Source organism: Camellia sinensis, chromosome 10 (genome assembly GCF_055761805.1).
Source record: "Camellia sinensis isolate YWXY chromosome 10, ASM5576180v1, whole genome shotgun sequence".
Taxonomy (NCBI): domain Eukaryota; kingdom Viridiplantae; phylum Streptophyta; class Magnoliopsida; order Ericales; family Theaceae; genus Camellia; species Camellia sinensis.
Genome location: NC_138970.1, coordinates 13807369 through 13827945, shown reverse-complemented (window position 1 = coordinate 13827945; position 20577 = coordinate 13807369). Strand labels below are relative to the sequence as shown.

Here is a 20577-nt window from a genome sequence, read left to right as displayed (position 1 = left end):
CAGCAAGGTAGAGAAGTTGTAACAGCCCTTTCAATCCATCTATCCAATTCTCGTGACCTATTTTTTTAATAGGTTCTGCACTTTTTATCATGTGCTCTCTGTTTGTTGCTATCTTCTCTTTGTGATTTTGGAAATATAAGAGAGAGATAGAGAGAGAGAGTAGAAGATGGCCGTCCATTAGGACCAATGTTAGTTAGCTTCATAGCTATATAATGTTCCCGTGACCACTGCAAGTGACATGACAATTAGAATCACATGGGGGTTTATATAGAAATCACATGATGTTTTACATATATAACACACACATATATATATATATAGCTTTATTTACTTCTTTACTTTACACCTAAATGTGTGAGGATTTATAATTGTGTATAGAACAAATTTCATATGTGGGAGGTGAAAGTAAACTCATAATTGGCAAAACAGCTAACTATGATACTAAGTGAAGAACACAATCAACAGCCGCGAAAGGTATAGGCCATATGAGAGAAACAACAATGCAACAATAATCAACAAGAGACATCAAACAAAGGTGTATCAATTGTAACACACGAAGGTCAAATCAGTATCAACACACTAATGTGGTGAATTCTTACCAGAGAATGGCTTAACTAACTTAGAAAGTTGTGTAGTGTCTATACTAGTGGTTGTATGATAGAACGAATATATTGATGAAAGTCCCTAATAATGAAAATAAATAAATAAATAAGGTTCTATCATTATGAAATGATGAAGAAAAAGACAAACATGCCCAGGTAGCTATGGTCCAAGATGCAAAAGAGTGGGTGACACAAACATGACCCATAACCATTAGATTAAGTCACATTTTCTATAAACATCAAAAGTTCTACATTCAGTAGATATGTGAAATCTAACATAATACTTACAATACTTCTCTTTTTTTGCCTCCATTGAGCAAGAACTTCACATAGGTATCGGAGAGTCTTTCTAACCAAACCATTGACCGAATCACTTTAGTTGTTCGCTATGTGTGTGCAACACTTTCACTTCGACCTTAGGTGCATATAGGAAAATAATTCAAACAAAACAACAAACTAAGCTAACTTCTTTATAATCACAACATTAATAAAGTAAAAAAATTATAAAAAAAAATTAGCTAACGGTAGTTAGCACAGCATGAGAAACAAAAAACTCCTTGATAAAATTGTAGCCAAAACATTTTTTTGTCAAAAATAACCAAAAAAAAAAATGCAAATTTAAAAGCTGAACAATAGAATTTAACCGAAAACCGGCTTAAATCACAGCAAAAAGAGAGATCTCCACAGTGGCTTGTGAGAAATGTTAAAGATTATTTGTAAAAATGTTAGTAGAGCTCGCATTGTAGTCCTACCTTACAACAAATGCACCAAGGCTGGCTTAGAAGTTAGGGCTTTGAATTGCCCAATTATATGAGTCCTGGCCATGGGTTAGGTTGGGCTGGGTTTGGACTTAGGCTAAAATATATATATACCCAAACAATGTCTGGGCCAATATTGGATTAATTTAAACACCCAACCCAACCCTGGCCCATCACAAAGCAGAGATGACAACTTTGTTTTTAGCAAACATGAACCTCATGTCTTTAGCAGAAAGAAAAAAACTCTTTATTTTTAAAACTATTTGTCATTATTTTTTGGGGATAAATTTGATAAAATTATATAGTTATGGATATCAAATTGATCTTTTTTTAATCAATGCTCTATTCAAAGTGACTTAAAAAATGAATAGCTAAGATGATTGAAACGAGACTCGTGCTAAATTTCACGCCCGAATAACATGGTTTAGTCCAATGACTAGACTGAAAACCACCCATCACCTACAATTTATCTTCTACTGACCAAAAAAGAGCAATAATTATAGGAATCATAAAAAATTACCCGTAATTCTACTATGAAAGTGATGCGTAAGATTTAAATTTAAAGTTAACATTTTGTAGGTCCTAGGTAAAATAAATCTTATCCAAGTATTTAGGCTATGTTTGGTTTAATTTTTAGAAACTTGTTTTAGAAATTATTTTAAAAAATTAAAATTAATTTGTTAGAAAAATGAAAAAATCAAATGTATTTATCATTTTTATATAATTTTATCTTTTTGGAAATAGGAAATAATTTTTGAAAAATTAAAAATATATATATTTGATATTTATTTTTGTCAAATTAATTTTTATATTTAAAAAAACAAAAAATAGTTTCAAAAATCAAATCAATATTGGCCTTAAATTATGAGTATATAGCACAAATGAAAAAAAATAAATAAATAAATAAAAAAATCACAAAATCACAAAATCAATTAGATGATTTTAATTCTGGTCAGCCAGCAAAGCATTCCCGCCATCACAGTTGGATCATAGGTAAGACAGTTGAAACTTGAAACCCAAGTTTACAAAAACAGAATCCCAACAAAATCAAGCTTTTAGTGGTAGTTTCCATGTATAATTACACATTTTACTTTCCAAAAACATAACAATCCTAATCCCTCTCTCACCCATCTCTTCTCTCTCACTCTATATATATACACACATAAATCCATAAACCCTAAATCAGATATAACCAATATCTTTCCATTCCATTCCACTCTGTTACTGAGTTTTTTTTCTGGGATTTTCAGAGTTCTTCTTCTTCATCAAAACGTTACACATTTTTGTGTTTCGGGTTTTGAATATTGAGAGATGGTGATTGTGAAGAAACGCCGTAGGCTAGTGAAACTCTCGGATGCTACTGCTGTGGACAGCCCTCTTCACAAAATGTAAGTTTTTTGGTTTCATATGTATATATGTACTCTGTTCTGCAATGTATATATGTATATGTTTGTGGGTGTTTGTATATATGTACTTATTGTATAAAGGGTTCGTACAAAAACAAGTTTTGTGGGTAATATTTGATTATGTTGTGTTGTGTTAATCAAGATCTTTCTAGGGCATGTTTCAGTTACAAGAAAAAATTTGGTTCCTCTGTTTCTTTTATGTGGGTTTAGGGTTTAGGGTTGAATTGCACATGGGGAAACTTGATACTTTAAATTTAACCAAACTACTTTAAAAAGGAAGCTTTCTTAATCTCAAGCAATGAAGCATCACTTTTCACAAAGAGACAATAGAGGATCCATATCAAAACCACCAAGGGGTTAGTAGAGCCTTAGGAAGAGTAGGTCACTAATTCGAATCCCATGAAACACTTGACCCCCTTGGGTCCACCACTGTATGTACCCGGGGACTAATTGAAGCAACCCCTAGTCATATTAAGTATCAATAACTTACGTGAATAAGTGTTTGACTCTTTTAGGACCATTCTAAGGCTGTGTCCAATAATTACTGAATATGTATAGGACAGAAAACTGCCTGTACTTAATGTTGTGGCAACATCCCAATACCATCATTACCCCAAAAAAAAAGAAGGATTCATTGCTGGGTGTTGTTTTGTCTAGTTGAATATGATCTATGTATGTTCTTTTTGAATCCATGAAATGCTTGGAAATCAACTTATGGTGTGCTTACTGTATTTCAGTTGCAGGGTTGACTCTAATGAACCATCCTTAACCATGGCTTCTGGATCATTCTACATTCCAAAACAAAAGGAGCAGAATCCTCTAGGCGATGATGCTCACTTCATCTGTCCAAAGCAGCAAACCATTGGAGTCGCAGACGGTGTGGGCGGTTGGGCCAGAAAGGGTGTGGATCCAGGGGAGTACGCAAGGGAACTAATAGCCAACTCTGTCATGGCAACTCTTGATCAGCCTAAAGGAACTGTTGTTGATCCTAAAGAAGTGTTAAATCATGCTTTCTTGAATACTGAAGCCAGAGGATCATCCACTGCTTGCATTTTGACTCTTTCAGGCAATGTATGAATCATAACTTTCACTCTCCTCTGTTTTCGTGCTCTGTCAGAAATTGATAACCATGAATGTGAATGCTAACTTGGTTTTGTGATAATTGCAGATCTTGCATGCTGTGAACGTTGGAGATAGCGGATTCGTGCTGATGAGAGGGGGGGAAATTGTGTATAGATCACCAGTGCAGCAACATAGATTTAACTGTCCCTATCAGCTGGGAAATACCAATGATAACCCGAGTTTAGCAAAGGTTTGAGCATATTTTGTTAATTCAAAACAGTCAAATTAAGAGTAACAAGAACATTAGTATTCAAAGTGCAAACTTGCTGACTTTTATCTGAATTTATTTTCCACAGGAGCTGAAAGTTCGTGTCATTGAAGGAGACATCATTGTAGCTGGAACTGATGGACTGTTTGACAACCTCGATTCTTCTGACATCGAGCAGGCAGTAAACCGAGGCCTTGACGAAGACATCATGCCTCCAGCATTAGCTTGGAACATTGCTAGATTTGCATACTACAGATCTGTGGATTGTGATGCTGAAAGTCCTTTTGCAAAAGCAGCTCAAGAGGCAGGATATAAATTAACAGGAGGCAAAATTGATGACATAACTGTCATTGTGGCCTATATTGTATCTTCAGACTTGGTTCACCATTAAACTGAATTCAGAGTAAGGATATTTCTCGGATTTTTGCACTTGTTGTCACCGGTAGGCGGCTATCTTTGCATCTGTAATCTTTCTTATCACGGTGGAACTACATCAGCTGTGGTGTGGATGTTTTCGTGTTTCATTGATTGTGCTTTAGATGTAAAGAACGATTTGGGTAAAAGTTATTTTTTTAAGATGTATAGAATCAATTTATACTTTCAAAACAGGAAAAAGTTGTATAGAATTAATTCACTTGAATGCTATTTTACCTCTCATAAATGATATTATATTACATGAGATCTTCTGTCATTAAATTTTCATCTCTCTATATACTTGGAAATATTGAATTATGTCTCAAAATTTCTGTACCTTAACAATCTAATATATAATCAACATATGATCCAACGGTCAGGACTATTTTAAGACGAGGAGAGTGAAACTTGGACGTAGAGAAACCGTGTATGTAAATCATTGTATCAAGGGCCCCAAAATGTGAATGTGGACACCACTGATCCAACAGTAGCATGGAATGACTCTGATGGTATAACTAGCTATTTTAGACAGATTAGTATTCAAAATTCAAAATTGCACAGATTAGTATTCAAAATTCAGTCCAATTTGGTGATCTAAAAAACAAACTCACTATATATACTTTAACAAATAATGCAAATGACCATTGAGTAGAATTATGGCTCTTATGGCTACAGAATTTCTCAAAACAATCCACCCTCTTAATCCTGATTACGGAGAGCAAACTCTAGTGTTTGACTTGCAAAAAATTTATTTCAAATTGGCTAATTATATAAACAAACCAAGTTGACACAATTTAAAACTCATTCTAGTTTGAGATGGACTGCAAAGCTAAACAAGTAAAATTTAAACATATTTTGAAACTCTTTTAAGTTTTCAAATCAAACTTAAATAATCTACTACCCAGCTCTACCTAGCAAGTATTAAACCAAGTAGCATCTCAAACATGTGTCCCAAGGCAGTGCATGATGATCATCACCATCATCATCTTGGCAGGTCAAATGAGATGCAAGATATAAAAACATAACCCAAACCCAAAATCAAAATCAAAATAAAAATAGAGAGAGAGAGAGAGAGAGAGAGAGAGAGAAAAGCAAAACAAATTTCTCCTTCCTAACACAAACTGAATCAATACAGAACCTTTCAAAACTGAATCGATGATATGCCTAGTATTGAACCTTAACATGAACGGAATAAGCCTAAACTCTCAGTGTAATCAACAGAAAGAATTTACAAATTAAGAATCAAAAAACAGAAAGAGAAGAAAAACTCTAACTAAATGTGCTGCTCAATTATTGAAATGAATCACGGGGACGATCTGCCTTGCATGCAAGAACTGCATCACGACAAGTGAGCCAATACTCTGTATATGGGATCAACATCCACGGCATTGTTGAAGGAAGACCAGTCCCCAGAGTAGATGGGATCCTATTGGAGTCAAAAAAATTATTAAAATGTGTACAATGTTGTGTGTGTGTGTGTCTCAGAGAGAGGATTAAAATCAAAGAAAGTAAGGAACCATAGTGCAATCAGAATTGATCATATAGACAGAAAGGAAACCCCACCTTTTCCCGGTGAGAACTCCATACGCTGATGAGGCAACAAATGACCGAGAAACCACAGAAAATACATATCTATAGTGAGGCCAGACAACTTGTCCTGAAATATATTTCCCAACAAGTCAGTACAAGAATAAATTTATTGAGAGAGAGAGACGGAGTATTAATAACAAAATGAAATTTAGCCATTAAAAAACATAACACAAATTTGGACATGTTCGGGCAAATATTTTCAAAATTTATATCCATGAGGTTTCAACAAAATTTTTAAAGCAGTTGGAAACCTAAACAAGACAAGGCCAACTTCAAAACAAATATGTATGGTTCTAGAAAGCAAACTAGGATCATAAGAGAATAATGGTCATCGTCAATCAAATAAGACCATGCATCCCCGTACAGGAATTATAAACTTTGTCAGTAGACAACCAAAACAAAAATAATAGATCTAGGCCTCACTTATATTCGAAAAGTTGCTGTGAAGATATGAAACCAAAACACTGGACTGATCCGGTCTTTGCAATGTCCTCTCAGATGGTGTAGAAGTATCATGAAGACATCCAATGTCCATAGGATCAACAGCGTTACTCTGACAGGATATAATTTCAAACCATATGCCAGAGGGAAACCTTCTTGGCCTCACAAACCATAGAAAAATCTTGATGTAAGGTGTCGCATGAATGACAGATATAATGAATTCAACTGCTATGCAGATAAAGCTGATGGTAGTCTTCATAATGGTGAAGAAAATATAGAAAACAGAAGTCGTTGGTAGTAGAAGAAGGAGCGGTGTAAATAGAAGAGAGCCAACTATGTGTTGCTCTACCGTGTAGTCATAGCTATCATATCTCTGACGAAGAGGATTCCACTTTCGACCCCTGTTCAAACCATTGAAACCACCACAAAATTATACCATCATAACATGAATTACTTAAAGATAATGGCTACAACTGGGAATGTAAATGATACAGTCAACCCCTTTGCACCAGTTGGGCAGGTACATGGAAGGGTTCTTTTCAGTCATGGCTAGAAACTGACAAGTTTTTCTTCATAAAAAACTATGCCATGTTTGTTTGCTCATAGGATACATATACAGAAGAGTTGAAGCCAATTGGAGAAACAATTGTCTTTGGCAGAAAGATTCACAAATCCCACCTCAAAATCAAAAATATAAATGCTAAATAATGAGATTTAGAAGCATTCCTAATATCTCCCCCAATTACTGAAAAAGAAATTTTCTCCCCTTGCCTGCCTAGTGAAATCTGCAATTATGTTTCTCAAAAGCAAAGACTGGTTACAATTTCCTATAAAACAAAAACAAAAAAAATAATAATAATAATAATTCAAGAATATCAACAGTTCAAAGCATAGTGATACCTGAAAAGGCGCCATAAAGCAGTTATTGCCTGTATCTGGTGAGAATACAAGTGTGATATTAACCAGTGAAGAGTTGACACATGTAATGTTGCCAACAAAATCATGTCTATGATAAGAGCAGCAGGTGTAGTCAAACCAAAAACAACCGCTGATATAGCAAGTACTTCAACAAAATGAATGAAGAGGGAACCCACAAAGAACCAAAGAGTAGACCAAATTTGGATTGCATTAAGAGAGATCATGCCAAGAACTCTTGCAAGTTCAGTGTTCAACTTGAAACCCGCAGGCACACCCATCAACCACACACAACCGGTACGCAACAAATAGTTTGTTATGTCATCGGCAAAGTTTGAAACCCATAGGCAAGCAGATTCTGCATGAAAGAATAATGCTATACCAAGAAAGTAGCCCAAAAGAACATCAATAGCAACACTTGACCACATGGAATGCTTATGGAATGTAGCTTTCTCCGCGTATTCCACACATGAGTGAGACCTTACAAATCAACAAAATTCGAAATAATGAGAGAAGCAGTTATAGGATCCTATTCCAACATTATACAGATAACAAACAACAGTATTTGCATAGGCATATAACAACTACACAGATATGTGGAACATTTATGCGATAAGTCACCAACTTTGTTACTCTTTTTAATTAGCTATCAAGAACTGCACTATGTTACCCTTTATGTTCTATTATAACTCCTGTGCAGTCAATGCTTGGTTTAGGTATTATTTTTGCTAACATATACACTGTATCATGGTCACCTTGGCTAAAAATCAATTTGATCTAATGTTTATGCAATTTAAGCTATATTCTCTTTAATGCAAAACTTGGAAGCCATCTGCTGAAGTAATCAATTTAAGATCTTAAACCATGTCAGTGGACCTGAAATCCAACAAGCAGGTTGGACCGATCAGTGATGTGATATTATTTCTCACAATCTGAGTAACAACAAAACTGATAACAAAGGTGCCGACAAATGAATTTTTACATACTTCGTGCCCACATGTGTATTTTGACATCAATATAAATTTCAACCATGTAATAAATGGGACAAATTCAAAATTTATCAAGTTACATCATTATAGCTATGGCTGACGTTGCTCAACATTCTGATGATCTGAATCCAACAAAATGTCAGTGTCTACTACATGTCTAATTTCCGTCATAAATCAGAATCACATCTGACATGACAATTGTAATGCTAGTAAATGAATCAAATATTGCAAAACTTATACCTCAATCAAATAACTCATAGGCATACAGACCTTTACATTACCTGAGACAGTCATCTTTAAGGAAGATTGGCCAATACAATATTTGAGAACAGCGGATTTGAATATTTTTCCATGTTTTGCTGAATACCTTTTCCAATGTGAGATACATCCATGATTGAGATTTAGAGCTCAAAAGGACATGAAGAAACTGAAAAATTATATAAAATAAAGTGGACAATGAAGCAATTGACATGGCCAACAGTTGCCATGTCAAATTAACACACCTGAAAAGCAAGAATATAGGCTATTAAAACATGCAAATCAAAAGATGCCACGGGGAGAGAGAGAGAAACCAAATTCCAGAAGAGATTACATGTAAACAATGGGGAACCGAACAGTAGATCTTTCAGGGCCCACATGTCTTTCAAAGAATAATTTGGCAGCATTAGCACAGTTGATTGCCAGAACCACCGTGTCCTGAATAAAATTTAAAAAAAAAAAAAATCAAGAAGCAAATAAACAATTGCGCAAACATTTGAAACATGTGATATCTCACAAACAACATTACCAAGTCCAGGAGTGGCTGCTTTTGATGAAGTTCTTCAAACCACTTAGGTTTCTTCAGAGGATTTTTCACTTGTTCAGAACTCCAAAACCCCAATGAAAAATGGTGACTGCCAAACATGGGAGTTTCATAGACTATTACCTGAATTTGTTTAGACAAACGAGGAAGTTAAAACACCACATGATGTGACATAACTTGAGTGTGCAGGAAGGTAATCATGACTTACATACGTGGACATCAAAATGTGACACTCTTTGCCCGTTCCAATGTATGTGATGCAATTTAGGGATCCACTTGATTTTTCTACCAATATATCCATGAGAATCATATACTAGCTGGATCCAAATATTTTTTTCTGCAGAAATCAGTTCACAATGGTCTAATAATCCATCATATTTGTAGCATCCACAGCTCCAGCGTCCGTATTTTTTATCTAACATATATTGACTGCTTTGTGTACATATATTACCATTAGTGGAGTTAATTTGATTATTTTCTTCCACTCCAACTGTCAGCGATTGACCATTGCAGCTCAAATCTACTGCACAATGACCAAGCAAAGAGAACATGCATTTATCTTGCACAGATACAGGCATACTTCCACTAGTTTCACGGATGATCCCCTGACAGAAAGATGTGCTCATCAATGTCAGAAATTATAAACAAGCCTAAATCCTTTACAGAACTAGCAAAATTAGCAATGTATCACAGAACCCATATGGCTCACAAGAATGAGAAAATTTGCACTACAGATATGTCGCTTCCTGACCATGGGAATTGCTAAATCCAAGTCATAAGTGTTTGCTTTCACATCCCTCCCTCTTACATAGGTTGGTCTCCCATCATAAGAAAAGTAGGGTGGCTCTAAAGCTGTAGTTTGGTACATCAGCAGATCAAAACTATAAGCGGTAAAGATTTTAGAAATGCGAAAATAATTTGAAATTAATTTTTTTACTAAATAACCCATCAAGCACTAGCTTGTGCATGCCTTTCTCATTGCACAACAACCACAAGACCCAAATTACTACACCCTAATTGTACTACCCTTTTTTAAAAATAAAAACAATATTATCAAAAGAAGAGCATCGGGCTTATGCTCACAATTTAACAAACACAAAGATATAAACAACCAACCAACGCCGCCTAATCATGAAGAGAGTCTAAAAATTCTCAAAATGAACACAAATCTGGCTCCACCCACCCCGACACCCAATTATACAAGACACCCAAAAATCTATACTTCAAACACAACATCGCCTCCGCCACTTCCCACCCAACCTCCTTTTCAACCACGAAAGACACCGGCAACATCCTTAGGTTGAACCCACACCACACTGCGACATAGCTCACAATTGTTATTGCTAGAAAACTAAACTTCATTGCAGCTAAACACTCAAAGAACAAATTAACTTGAATTTAATTCACATTTTTAACGTACAACTTGAATTATGAGTGTAGTTTCACCATATAATTACAAAAATGCATGGCTAAAATGGGTCAAATCTAAGATTTCAACTTGGGTTCTTATAGTTTATACCTCAACACGAGATTGGATTGAAGAGAGTGAAGCCTCATCGCAAGCAAAAGCCACTACGATGTCGAGAGAAGCCGAGGGGGACAAAACAAACCACCCAAAGAGGAAGATCGAGGAAGCTGGATGAGTCGATGAGAGGTGGGTAGGCCACCAAAGCCTACACTTTCTTCTCATTCTCATCTCATGATCTCACCTCAGCTCTGTGTTAAAGTTCATGAATGTCCTACAATGGAAGAAAACAAGTGTGTCACTGAAATTGTTAACTTACTGATCAAAATGAGAGGAAAATTCAGTGGGAAAATTGCATTGGGGTCTGTTTGGAGGGCGAGAAACTGAGGGAAAAGCACCAAAACGATGAGAGAGCACCTGCAATAGAAAGGGAAATCAAAGAGCTTGATTGAATAGATTATAGAAGTATGGAAGTCGTGTATAGAATGCTAAATTTGTTGAATTGAAACAACATTTTGCTGGGTTTGATTTCTCACTGGTTCGGAAAGCTTTGTTTGTTTTGTACAATTCGAATCTTTGGAGGCATAAAATTGACCAGTTCTTTTCACTTTAGGTTAGGGTTCCAAAAAATAAAATCTTATTTAGGGATAGGTTTTATTTATTTTTTTAAGGGGTTAATTAGGGATATTTATTTTTTTAAGGGGTTATTTAGGGATTGTTTGGAAATTAATTTTCTTACTTTTACGAAAAGGTGAGACATCTGGATTGGAAGGATTGTTTGGCCATGATAATTTAAATTATTTATTTTATTAAGTATTTTATGTATTTTATTTAAAAAAAAATTAGATTGATTCAAAAATTACAACTTATTTAATTTATTGTTTTTGTTATTACAAAAATGTATGATTTATTTTTCAAAAATATAATTATCATTTATTTTTTTTAGTAAAAAATACGATAAATTAAATAAGTTATAGTTATCGAATCTACTTAACATTTTATGAATGAAATACATGCAGTGCCTAACAAAATAAACGGTTCAAATACTGTGATAGGACTCATGAGCCTAAACAACCCCCTTCAGTCTAGATTTTGTATTTGATAGGATACTCCTCTCTACAAAAATACGTAAAAAAAATAAATAAATAAAATTATGTAATCATTTGTAATGTCTTTTTAATTTTTTTTGGTTAAAAATTAAAATTCCCAAACACAACGTTAAAGTCTTTTTAAACTTGTTTTGCATTCAAACATTTTTTTATTATAAAATAGGTGAAATTGATAAATCAATCCAAATCGATTCAAATTGTAAGGCTTGGTTTGATTTATTTATTTTTTTAAAATTGTTAGATTTTAATTTTAAATAATTATGATTCAATTCATAAATTAAGACTAAAAAAGGAATAATCGCATGGAACCAAATTATAAATTTTTATGAATGAAGTTTTCTTGAACCCCAATTTTATTCTAACTAGATCGTCGGTGTACGGGGGAGAAATATTCACCTCTTTCCGTACCTTCTTACTTCCAAGCTCATCGCATTCCGTTAGGACTCCGTCACACTGTGAACAAAATGAAGGTGAGCTACCCAGCGGGTGAGTTTGTTGGAAAATCCCTCAAACAGTCAAGTTAGCTTTCTTAGAGAAGAGAGAAGGCAGAGCATTGTAGAGAGAGAGAGAGAGTTGCACAAAATTGTTTACCTCCAACGTCTGCATGCTCCTCATTTTCAAGGCTGGCCATGTAATCTTAGGGATTGTGGGTGTACTACCTTTGTTGTCCTTCTCTAGACAGGCGGTTGTGTTCCCCTTTACATTTTTTACACGTATAGAGACCAAAACTACCAAACAATATTTGTCGCACCGCCAAACAGTATTAACGCGTACCAGGAATGGATTCCTCTCTTTTTGTTATTGGTCCATGTGGAATACTAGACCGAGCTATTACTAGTGAACCATAAGCATCATTTTTATCACCTTTACGCCGCATTGAGACTAACTGATCTTCCAAAGGAAGTATGATGCGGTCAAAGCCTGGAGCCAGTGGGGCGCGCAGTTCGTTATCTCGGCTACACACTGCGATCCCACGAACCATATGTCTCAATGATTGTAGCCGAACCATCTACAGCTCGGCCGCCATGTGGTTCCGCTACCTAGAACCGCAACGCTGGGGCAGCTTGGCCCACCAACGTGAGCCAATTCGGCTGAGTTTGGCCCAACGCAATATTCCGTGATAGTCTAGCTCGGCCTGACACCATATTCCGTATGGGCCCCGCTCAACCCACAACACCCCAGACAACCTTAGTCCGACCTAGCACCACATTCCGTGTGGACCCAATTCAGTCAATGCTCGGTATAAGTTTGGCCTAACACCATATTCTGTATGGGCCCAGCTCGATCCACGACACCCTACAACCTTAGTTCGACCAAGCGCCACATTTCGTGCGGACCCAATTTGGCCAATGCTCGGTATAAGTTCCCCTCACAATTGCCCCTTAATTCTATTCGAATTGAGCGTGAATGGGATTACATTTTCTAACCGAGCTATCCACTTTGGCTTGTCGCAGAGACTTGTGCCGGTTGTTTTGTCATCAATCAGTTAGCTGCACTGTCAGCCCATCAGTCGTACTAACAATCCGTCACCTCCATAACACATGGCACTTCCCTAGAGGTTCCATGCAGTCCCCATAGCTGTCATCATCATACCAAAAATTTGAAAAGTTGCCGCCTATTGGGCTCCCCTCCATAAATAGCCAATTTTACACCCCCTATCCTTTTCACTGTTTATCTCATTATCAAGCAAAAACCCTAGTTTCCTCAGAGCCCACGTTGTCACCGTCGTCGTCATCGTCGCCGTCGGTGCCTTCGTTCCCACCATTTCCAGTGTTTTTCATCGTCCAGGACATCGCACTAGAGGTCAAGATTGATTGGACCTTGACTTGCCTCTCGAATCTATAAGTTTTCCTTGTCTCTTTTTTCTTTCCTCTACTGTTCTTCATTTTTTTTTTTATTTGGGACTGTTGATATACTGCCTATGCCCCTCTCATAGGGTAAAACTTGTAAGAACCTGAATTTTTAGACAACTGATTAGTTTGTTAATAATAATATTAAGTCAATTAATAGTGATTATTAAACTATTAAATTAAATTAAATCTTAATAGCACTATGATTAATACCAATATTAAACTCCTTTAAATAAATTTATTTATCTTTGTGTGATTAAATTTCTATATCTAAATACAGTTGTGGAAACTAAATGATTTAAACAAATAGTAACTAAATTAATTAGAGGATAGTAGAAAGTAAAATATCTAGTGACCATGTTATATATATATATATATATATTGATTTTTATTTTTGTATACACAACCAAAAAAAAAATGCGAAGTTAGAATTTGGGCAGAGGAATTCGGCCTCCACCTTCCCAAGAAAGCTACTGGAGGCATGCATGCCTTTACGCTCTAGGCCTACCTTGTGGATATAATTCCCAAGCTAAGAGGAAAATAAATAAATAAAAATTGCCTCCAAACTCCTACATATAGAACATTGTTTAGCCCTTTTTATTTCCACGGCTGAGCAAAGAGAAACAAAGTGAGAAAAAGTAGAACAGAGAAGAAGAGAAGAGGATGCTTGGTGGTCACCATTTCAAAACAAATCTTAAGAATAGTTTGTAATAGCTCACGAGGTAAGAATACTCAACCTCTAACCGCCCTTAGATATTTTTTTTTACTGAATCTATATATTAAAAGTATGCAAGAGTGTGCATTGTTAATACACACATAGCAAGAATAGCTTAATGCATGTTTACATTTTGATAGAATAATAATTTCATGATTCTATGATTTCTATTCCTTCTTACAAGCATAGATTAGATGGTTTAGCTACTAATTTTATCTTCTTATGTGTTCAAATATCCTCCATTGTTTGAAATAATCTTGCATGGGGGTAAAATGAGATAAGGTTGGTTCATTTTTACTCAAAACTTATGTTTTCTTCACTGTCTCAAATTTTATTGGAGGTAAAATGCTTTAATAAATTGAAAATAACTTGTGTCAAAAATCTATTGTTACTGGGAGTATATATAGGTGTTCTATATACATGTAAATTTTTATAGAATAATTGGACACCATTTTCTTACCAAAATAAATATTTGTCCCAAGTGTTGTTCACAACACAGCAAAAATAATGACTTCAAACAAGTTTCATTTTCTCTAAAAATTGTATTTTTCTGCACGACTACTTGGGATAGTTAGATATAAGAGTTATCTTTCATTTGTCGCCGATTTCACAAAAAATGGATAAGCCTAAAGGGAGAAATTAATTTTACTAAAATGCGACAAAATCTGTCCTATTTTCTTAAAAAAATTATTTGACCATCTTCTATTGGTTTTCAGTCTTCAAACTCTTCTGGAAATATGTTCTAAACTCAAATATCTAGCAAGCCGTTCTTACCATACCTCTTTTTGACACCGTTTGATACCCCTAGATCACTTGTGCTAGAAGTTACTGTAACTTATTGTCCCAGAAACTAGTTTTCTTCCAAATTTCATTTCTCTAGTTTAAAATCGATTTTAGCCCTGGTTTTCTTCATAAAATATTTTCCTAACTCAATGACCTAACACTAGTTAAAATATTGTAATAATTGAACTTCGTTTAATATGGGTTTCATTATTTTTAGTCTAACGATACAGCACTGAAAAGAAGAAGTGTGAGAAATTCATTGAAATTTTGTGATGTCTCCTAAGACACTCTATAATATTTATTTTGGTTTCCATACGTGATTATGTTGTGCTATATAAACCTTACGTCACTATGGTTTGTAAACTAAAACTTGTACATGCATCAAAATTTGAATTCAACGAAGTAAAGAAACACGAAATTTAACCGATGTATTAAAGTTTAAAAGTGATAGGGTGAGCTCGGTTTAGAGTCTTGTGCAAGTGAGTTGTGAACCCTAACATGGCCCGCAAAGGTATTTCAGCTCTTATCGATATAGGTGATATAAGGTTGGTGGTGTAGGTGTCACAACATGGACTGTTCCCTTGGGGCAGACCGTGATATCACGACTCGGGTACCTAACCCTGGTGCGTGGGCATCATTGGTAGTTACCGCAAGTAACATTTGAATATTTGACCAAGAGGGAGTCAAAATTGCCCGTGGCCATTGCTTAGCGGTTGAGTGGAAATAGTGCTCCGCGGGGAGTTACTTAAAATTACCTGATATACTAAATCTATGTGAATTTAAAAGAAAAGTTGACATTTTTCCTTATGATGAAATATTGCTTCTGTTTGCCCTTATTCTTATTATCTATTGTTATTATTTCAACTGATATCATCCTTGTTATGTTTATTAAATGTTGTTTGTTATTCCGTTACTACAAGTATTCATTAATTGTGAGTATTATTATTGGGGTGGGTATTTTCAGGTTGTAGTATCTTATTGAGCTTGTCGCTCATTGGCATTCCCGTTGCCTTGGCATTTTATGCCAGGTACCAAAGAAATCGAAGAAAACACTGAGGCCTTGCAAGGCGACATTCAACCTTGGTCAGCTTGAAGAGTGTCCAAGTTCCATGAACCATTTTTCTAAGTTTTCTAGTTTTTCTCTAGTTTTTTTTTTTTTATTTGGGTTTTTTTTTTATGTATTAAGACTAAGCCTTGAGTTTGATTGAAGTTGTAAGTAGAGAATTTTTAATTTTTGTGTTATTAATTAATGAATGATAGTAAACTTGGTGGTAGGAATGATTATAAGTTCTTAATTAATAAAATTGATATTAAGTTTTAAACCTTAATATGATGTCCTCAATTTTGGGGCGTTGTAAACTGATAAACTTTCGTGGATATTAGGCAAAACCGGAACCGAAAACACAAATGGGGCCACCGTGCCTTGCATTTCCCTCAGTTCCAGCGTATAAACTTCATATTTAGGATGAACAGCATAAATCCTGGATAAAACCGAGCAAAATCCTAATTTTAGATCCAAAAATAAGATTGAGCCGAGCTGAAACTGGTTCGTGGTCCTTCCAAGTGACTGTGACTACGCTAGAAGCTTGTAGGGACATCTAGCCGAGATAAGCACCAAGTGGTTAGGATGAAGGCCCAAAACCGGTCTAACATCTTAGGCTCCACCACCGAGCTAAAACGAAAATCAAGTTAAGATTGAGAGCGTAGCTGAACTTTTGCCGAGCTAGGCATATTTTGAGAGCTGCGCACTTGATGACGTGCTAACACTTGCACTTATTTTTAATAATGCAGAACGAACTAGGACTAACCAAGCACACATCAACATCACAATCGGTGAGGCTCAAAGGCTGAGCAGATAATCACCAGAGCCGCTCAATTTTGGCCAGGCTATTATTATATTTACCGTACAAAATATAACTGGGGTAAATAGGGAAGTACCAGTTTATGGCTAGTTCGCTTGGGGCAATTGCCGAGTTCCGTAGAGAATTCAACATTCCAGATGACGTCCACTTTGAGCTGGCCAAAAAAGGAGACACTCCCTGGGGTAAACTGGACGTCTGCCATTTCACGATTGTGTCCATTGTGGAAGGCGGCCTACGTTTCCCGGTCCAACCTCTAATCTATGAATTTTTTAGGCAGACTAGGCTGTGTCCAACCCAAGTCTCAAACAATATTTATAAGATAATAAACGGCGTGGCCACGCTAAATCAAATCCTCAGTTTGAACCTCGGCCTCGCCGAGGTATTCCACCAATATACACTTAGTAAAAATAAAGGAGGTTTCTACTGGTACCTGAAGGTTAGAAAGGGCTGAGCAAAACTCATAGAGGGTAACTCGGACAAAAAGTTGAATGATGATGACTTCCTGTGGGTGTCTGGAAATTACGAAGACACCGAGGGTCCCATACCGAGCTGGTACATACGCAAAAATTTCAAGAGCGCTGGTGAGCAGAACAACACGATTTTCTATTTTCGTATTTGATTTGTCTTTGCCGATCTAACATTTCTCTATCTCACGCAAATTCCAAACTCTTGGCGAACGATTATTCTCGCACTAACTAGGAGGCTCTCAAAATTGTTTTGCGGTATCCAGCCGAGGAACGAGAGGCCCAAAAGCTGTTCGAATACGAACCGAGCTACCAGCATACTACGCCACTCAAAAGCAAGGTCACCGATTTTCTTCATGCCCCTTCTCCAGAGCCGAATCCAACCCTTCCGCTGATCAAACTCGTTCTCTTAACTACAGAGCGAGAAATGGCTAAGATCCGTGCCATCAAGTCCATGATCACTGGCGAGCTGAGCAATTCTCAACCAGCAGAAATGGCAAGGGGGCAGTCTTTTTAACAGGCCGTTTGAGAATCTGGCCTGGTACTGGCTCTTGCCAACGAACAGGGTGCTGGACGGTCAAAGAAGATGTAGAAGTGAACACCGACCGAGAAAACATTGGTCGATGAAGATTCCACCGAGCTTCTTTCTACTATCAGGGAGAACAGATTGAACAAACCCTGGCCGAGCAATCTGGTCGCTCCACTGCCCCTCCAATCTGGTCACCCCGAGTTAAAATACAAAGGCCGAGTAGCGACCCCAACTGATTCGGTCTATGCTGACAAGGATTACTCCCTTGGTTTTAATATGACCAAGGGTCTGCTCCTACCGGCAAATATGAATAAACATGAAGAGCTTTCTGACCTGAAGGTTCTTAGGTTAGCTGCCAAGTCCATTGTGCTGGTAAGTAAACAAATCACTTTGTTACAAGTTATTGCTCGGTTTCCACATATTGACTTCATCTTTATTACAGGCTACCTAAAAAAAATTACTTGGCCCATGAGCGCATGATTTATGTGTGGCAAAGTTTGCGGGAGGCCATTACCGACAACAAGGCCAAGACTGCCAAGCTGGGGAAATTAAAGTCCGCTCATGAGGCGGCACTGGCCGAGCGGGATCAGCTGGCCAAGAAATTGGCTCGAGTCGAGAAAGACACACAAAAGGCTATCCAAGCCAAGAAAGAGAGATATATAGTCGAGCTGCGCAAGCTCCGCACTGGTCATGTGTCCAAGTTAAAAAAGCAAGTCAACAATGCGGAAGACCGTGGCTATGTAGAATGAGAGAAAGTTTATGAGCGGCAAGTGGAGGGAACGAAGGATATCTTTTTTCAGTGCAGTTGGAAAGTCGCAGCGGAGCAACTTGGCCATGGGCTTGATTATGATTTCTTTAAAAATCCCCTACTTGCCTTCATCCCACAGCACATGAAAGCCTACGCCGCAACCCTCCAGCAGAAAATGAATGAGGCGGCGACTGCGGCTGCCGTGACCGAGGCAACAACCCTTCCATCGACTAAAGAGATCACTTTACCAGTCACTGTGGAAGAAGAATCTCCGAGTAGCGGCCACACCGAGCAAGATGCTAGTCTGGGCCTCAGTGCGTGAGAAGAAACCGCGCCAAACGTGACTGATGAGGTCCTAGCCGACCTAGAGGATGCTATGGATGTAGATTAGGGCATAGCTAGGCTCTTTCTTTGCTGTATATATATATATATATATATTTATATTTTTTTGTAACCGGGTTGTCAGCCCCACCTTTTGTAACCAAACTATGTTATGAATGAACCTCAACTTTTTGCTCGCCATATGTATTTGTCTTCTTTAATTTCACTTCGTTTGAATAACTGTAATGCTCTCTTGTATAATGTCCGAGCTAAAACTGCTCGGCGTAACTCGGTCGTGATAAACTTGCATAAATGTGAAATGTGTTAGGATGTGCCAAGCTAATTTCTGCTCAGATGAGACAGTACAAACGCAAAATGACTTTTCATTTGGACTTAGCCAGTTCAAATTTAGGGAAACACAATGTCCCTCCGAGTAAATATTAGCTCAGCAAAAGAAGCAAAAAGTTACCTTTTAAATTGAATTAGTTCCCTCATCCCCTGTGTTGAGCAAAATCAGCTCAGGGTAACGAGCAAAGTCAACTTAGTTTCAAATCAGAAGTTATATAGAACACCAACTTTCTCCCCGACGAGCAAAATCAGATCGGGAGGGCGAGCAAAACCAGCTAAGATTATATGGTCAAAAATTGAGCACAACACCACTTGCCCTTTAGCGAGCAAAATCAGCCCAGAACCAACGATTACAATTGGGAATAACACCAGTTGTTAGCGCGGCGGGCAAAGTTAACCCGGGGGGCGCAAAGTCAGCTTGGTCCCATGCCTTAGATTGGTCATAACACCAGTTTTTCGTCCGATGCGCCATCTAAACTAAGATCAAATTACCCCTAGTACCCAGTAGCTTAATGTGACACTTTAATAAAATAACCACATGATACAAAGAGAAATAAGAGGGCTCGTTTCATTGCTCATCAAACATTACATACAACGCCAAAAGGCCAAGTTTGAATAAAGGAAAAAAGATTACATGTTAGAAGTAAAACAGCTTGAGATTGGCCGCGCTCCAAGGCCTTAGAATGGCTATGCCATCTAGGTCCTCCAGATTATAAGCCCCTTCACCTATTTAGTGAAATAGTTGGTAACGGCAATGAAAAATTTGCAATTGCCTGAAGCAATTGGAAGCGGTCCCACAATGTCTAGCCCCCAAAATGCAAATGGCCAATGACTCGTTAAGGGGAGCAACTCTCTGGCCGGCTAGTGGATCTGGTGACCAAATTTTTGGCATTTTTCGCATTTACAAACATATTTCTGTGCGTCGGCCTACATGCATGGCCACCAATAGCCTTGAGAAATAGCTCAGTACGCTAGTGATCTGCCCTCAATGTGGCTACCACACATGCCTTCATGCATTTCAAAGAGAAAAACTTCAACCATATTAGGATTGACGCATCTCAGGTATGGCCCAGTAAAGGACTTTTTATACAAGATGGCAGATGGAGAAAGCTAAAACCACTCTAACCTGGCTCTTA

General features: G+C 37.1%; 2 protein-coding genes across 8 annotated transcripts; one reads left to right on the top strand and one right to left on the bottom strand.

The window, feature by feature from the left end:
* The first annotated feature begins 3322 nt into the window (after positions 1–3322).
* On the top strand, positions 3323–4772 carry LOC114271771 (putative protein phosphatase 2C 80). The gene is made up of 3 exons (XM_028213406.2): positions 3323–3837; positions 3935–4078; positions 4185–4772. Exons 1-3 carry the CDS (start codon positions 3463–3465, stop codon positions 4485–4487), a joined length of 822 nt encoding a protein of 273 aa, XP_028069207.2. The 5' UTR covers positions 3323–3462; the 3' UTR covers positions 4488–4772.
* Positions 4773–5592: 820 nt separating this feature from the next.
* LOC114301869 (N-acetylglucosaminyl transferase component family protein / Gpi1 family protein) lies at positions 5593–11370 on the bottom strand. 7 transcript variants are annotated; one of them, XM_082890877.1, is made up of 11 exons: positions 11249–11370; positions 10767–11129; positions 9699–9852; positions 9456–9584; positions 9233–9370; positions 9038–9141; positions 8727–8948; positions 7442–7936; positions 6524–6942; positions 6074–6167; positions 5593–5936 (listed from the first exon to the last, which is right to left on the bottom strand). In XM_082890877.1, the coding sequence occupies exons 4-11, from the start codon at positions 9555–9557 to the stop codon at positions 5801–5803; spliced, it is 1710 nt and encodes a 569-aa protein (XP_082747003.1). In that variant the 5' UTR covers positions 9558–9584; positions 9699–9852; positions 10767–11129; positions 11249–11370; the 3' UTR covers positions 5593–5800. The 7 variants fall into 7 exon arrangements, with proteins under 7 accessions (XP_082747003.1, XP_082747002.1, XP_082747005.1 ...); XM_082890876.1 differs by having other exon boundaries at positions 9460–9584; XM_082890879.1 differs by having other exon boundaries at positions 10767–10986; positions 11130–11347.
* Positions 11371–20577: the final 9207 nt, after the last annotated feature.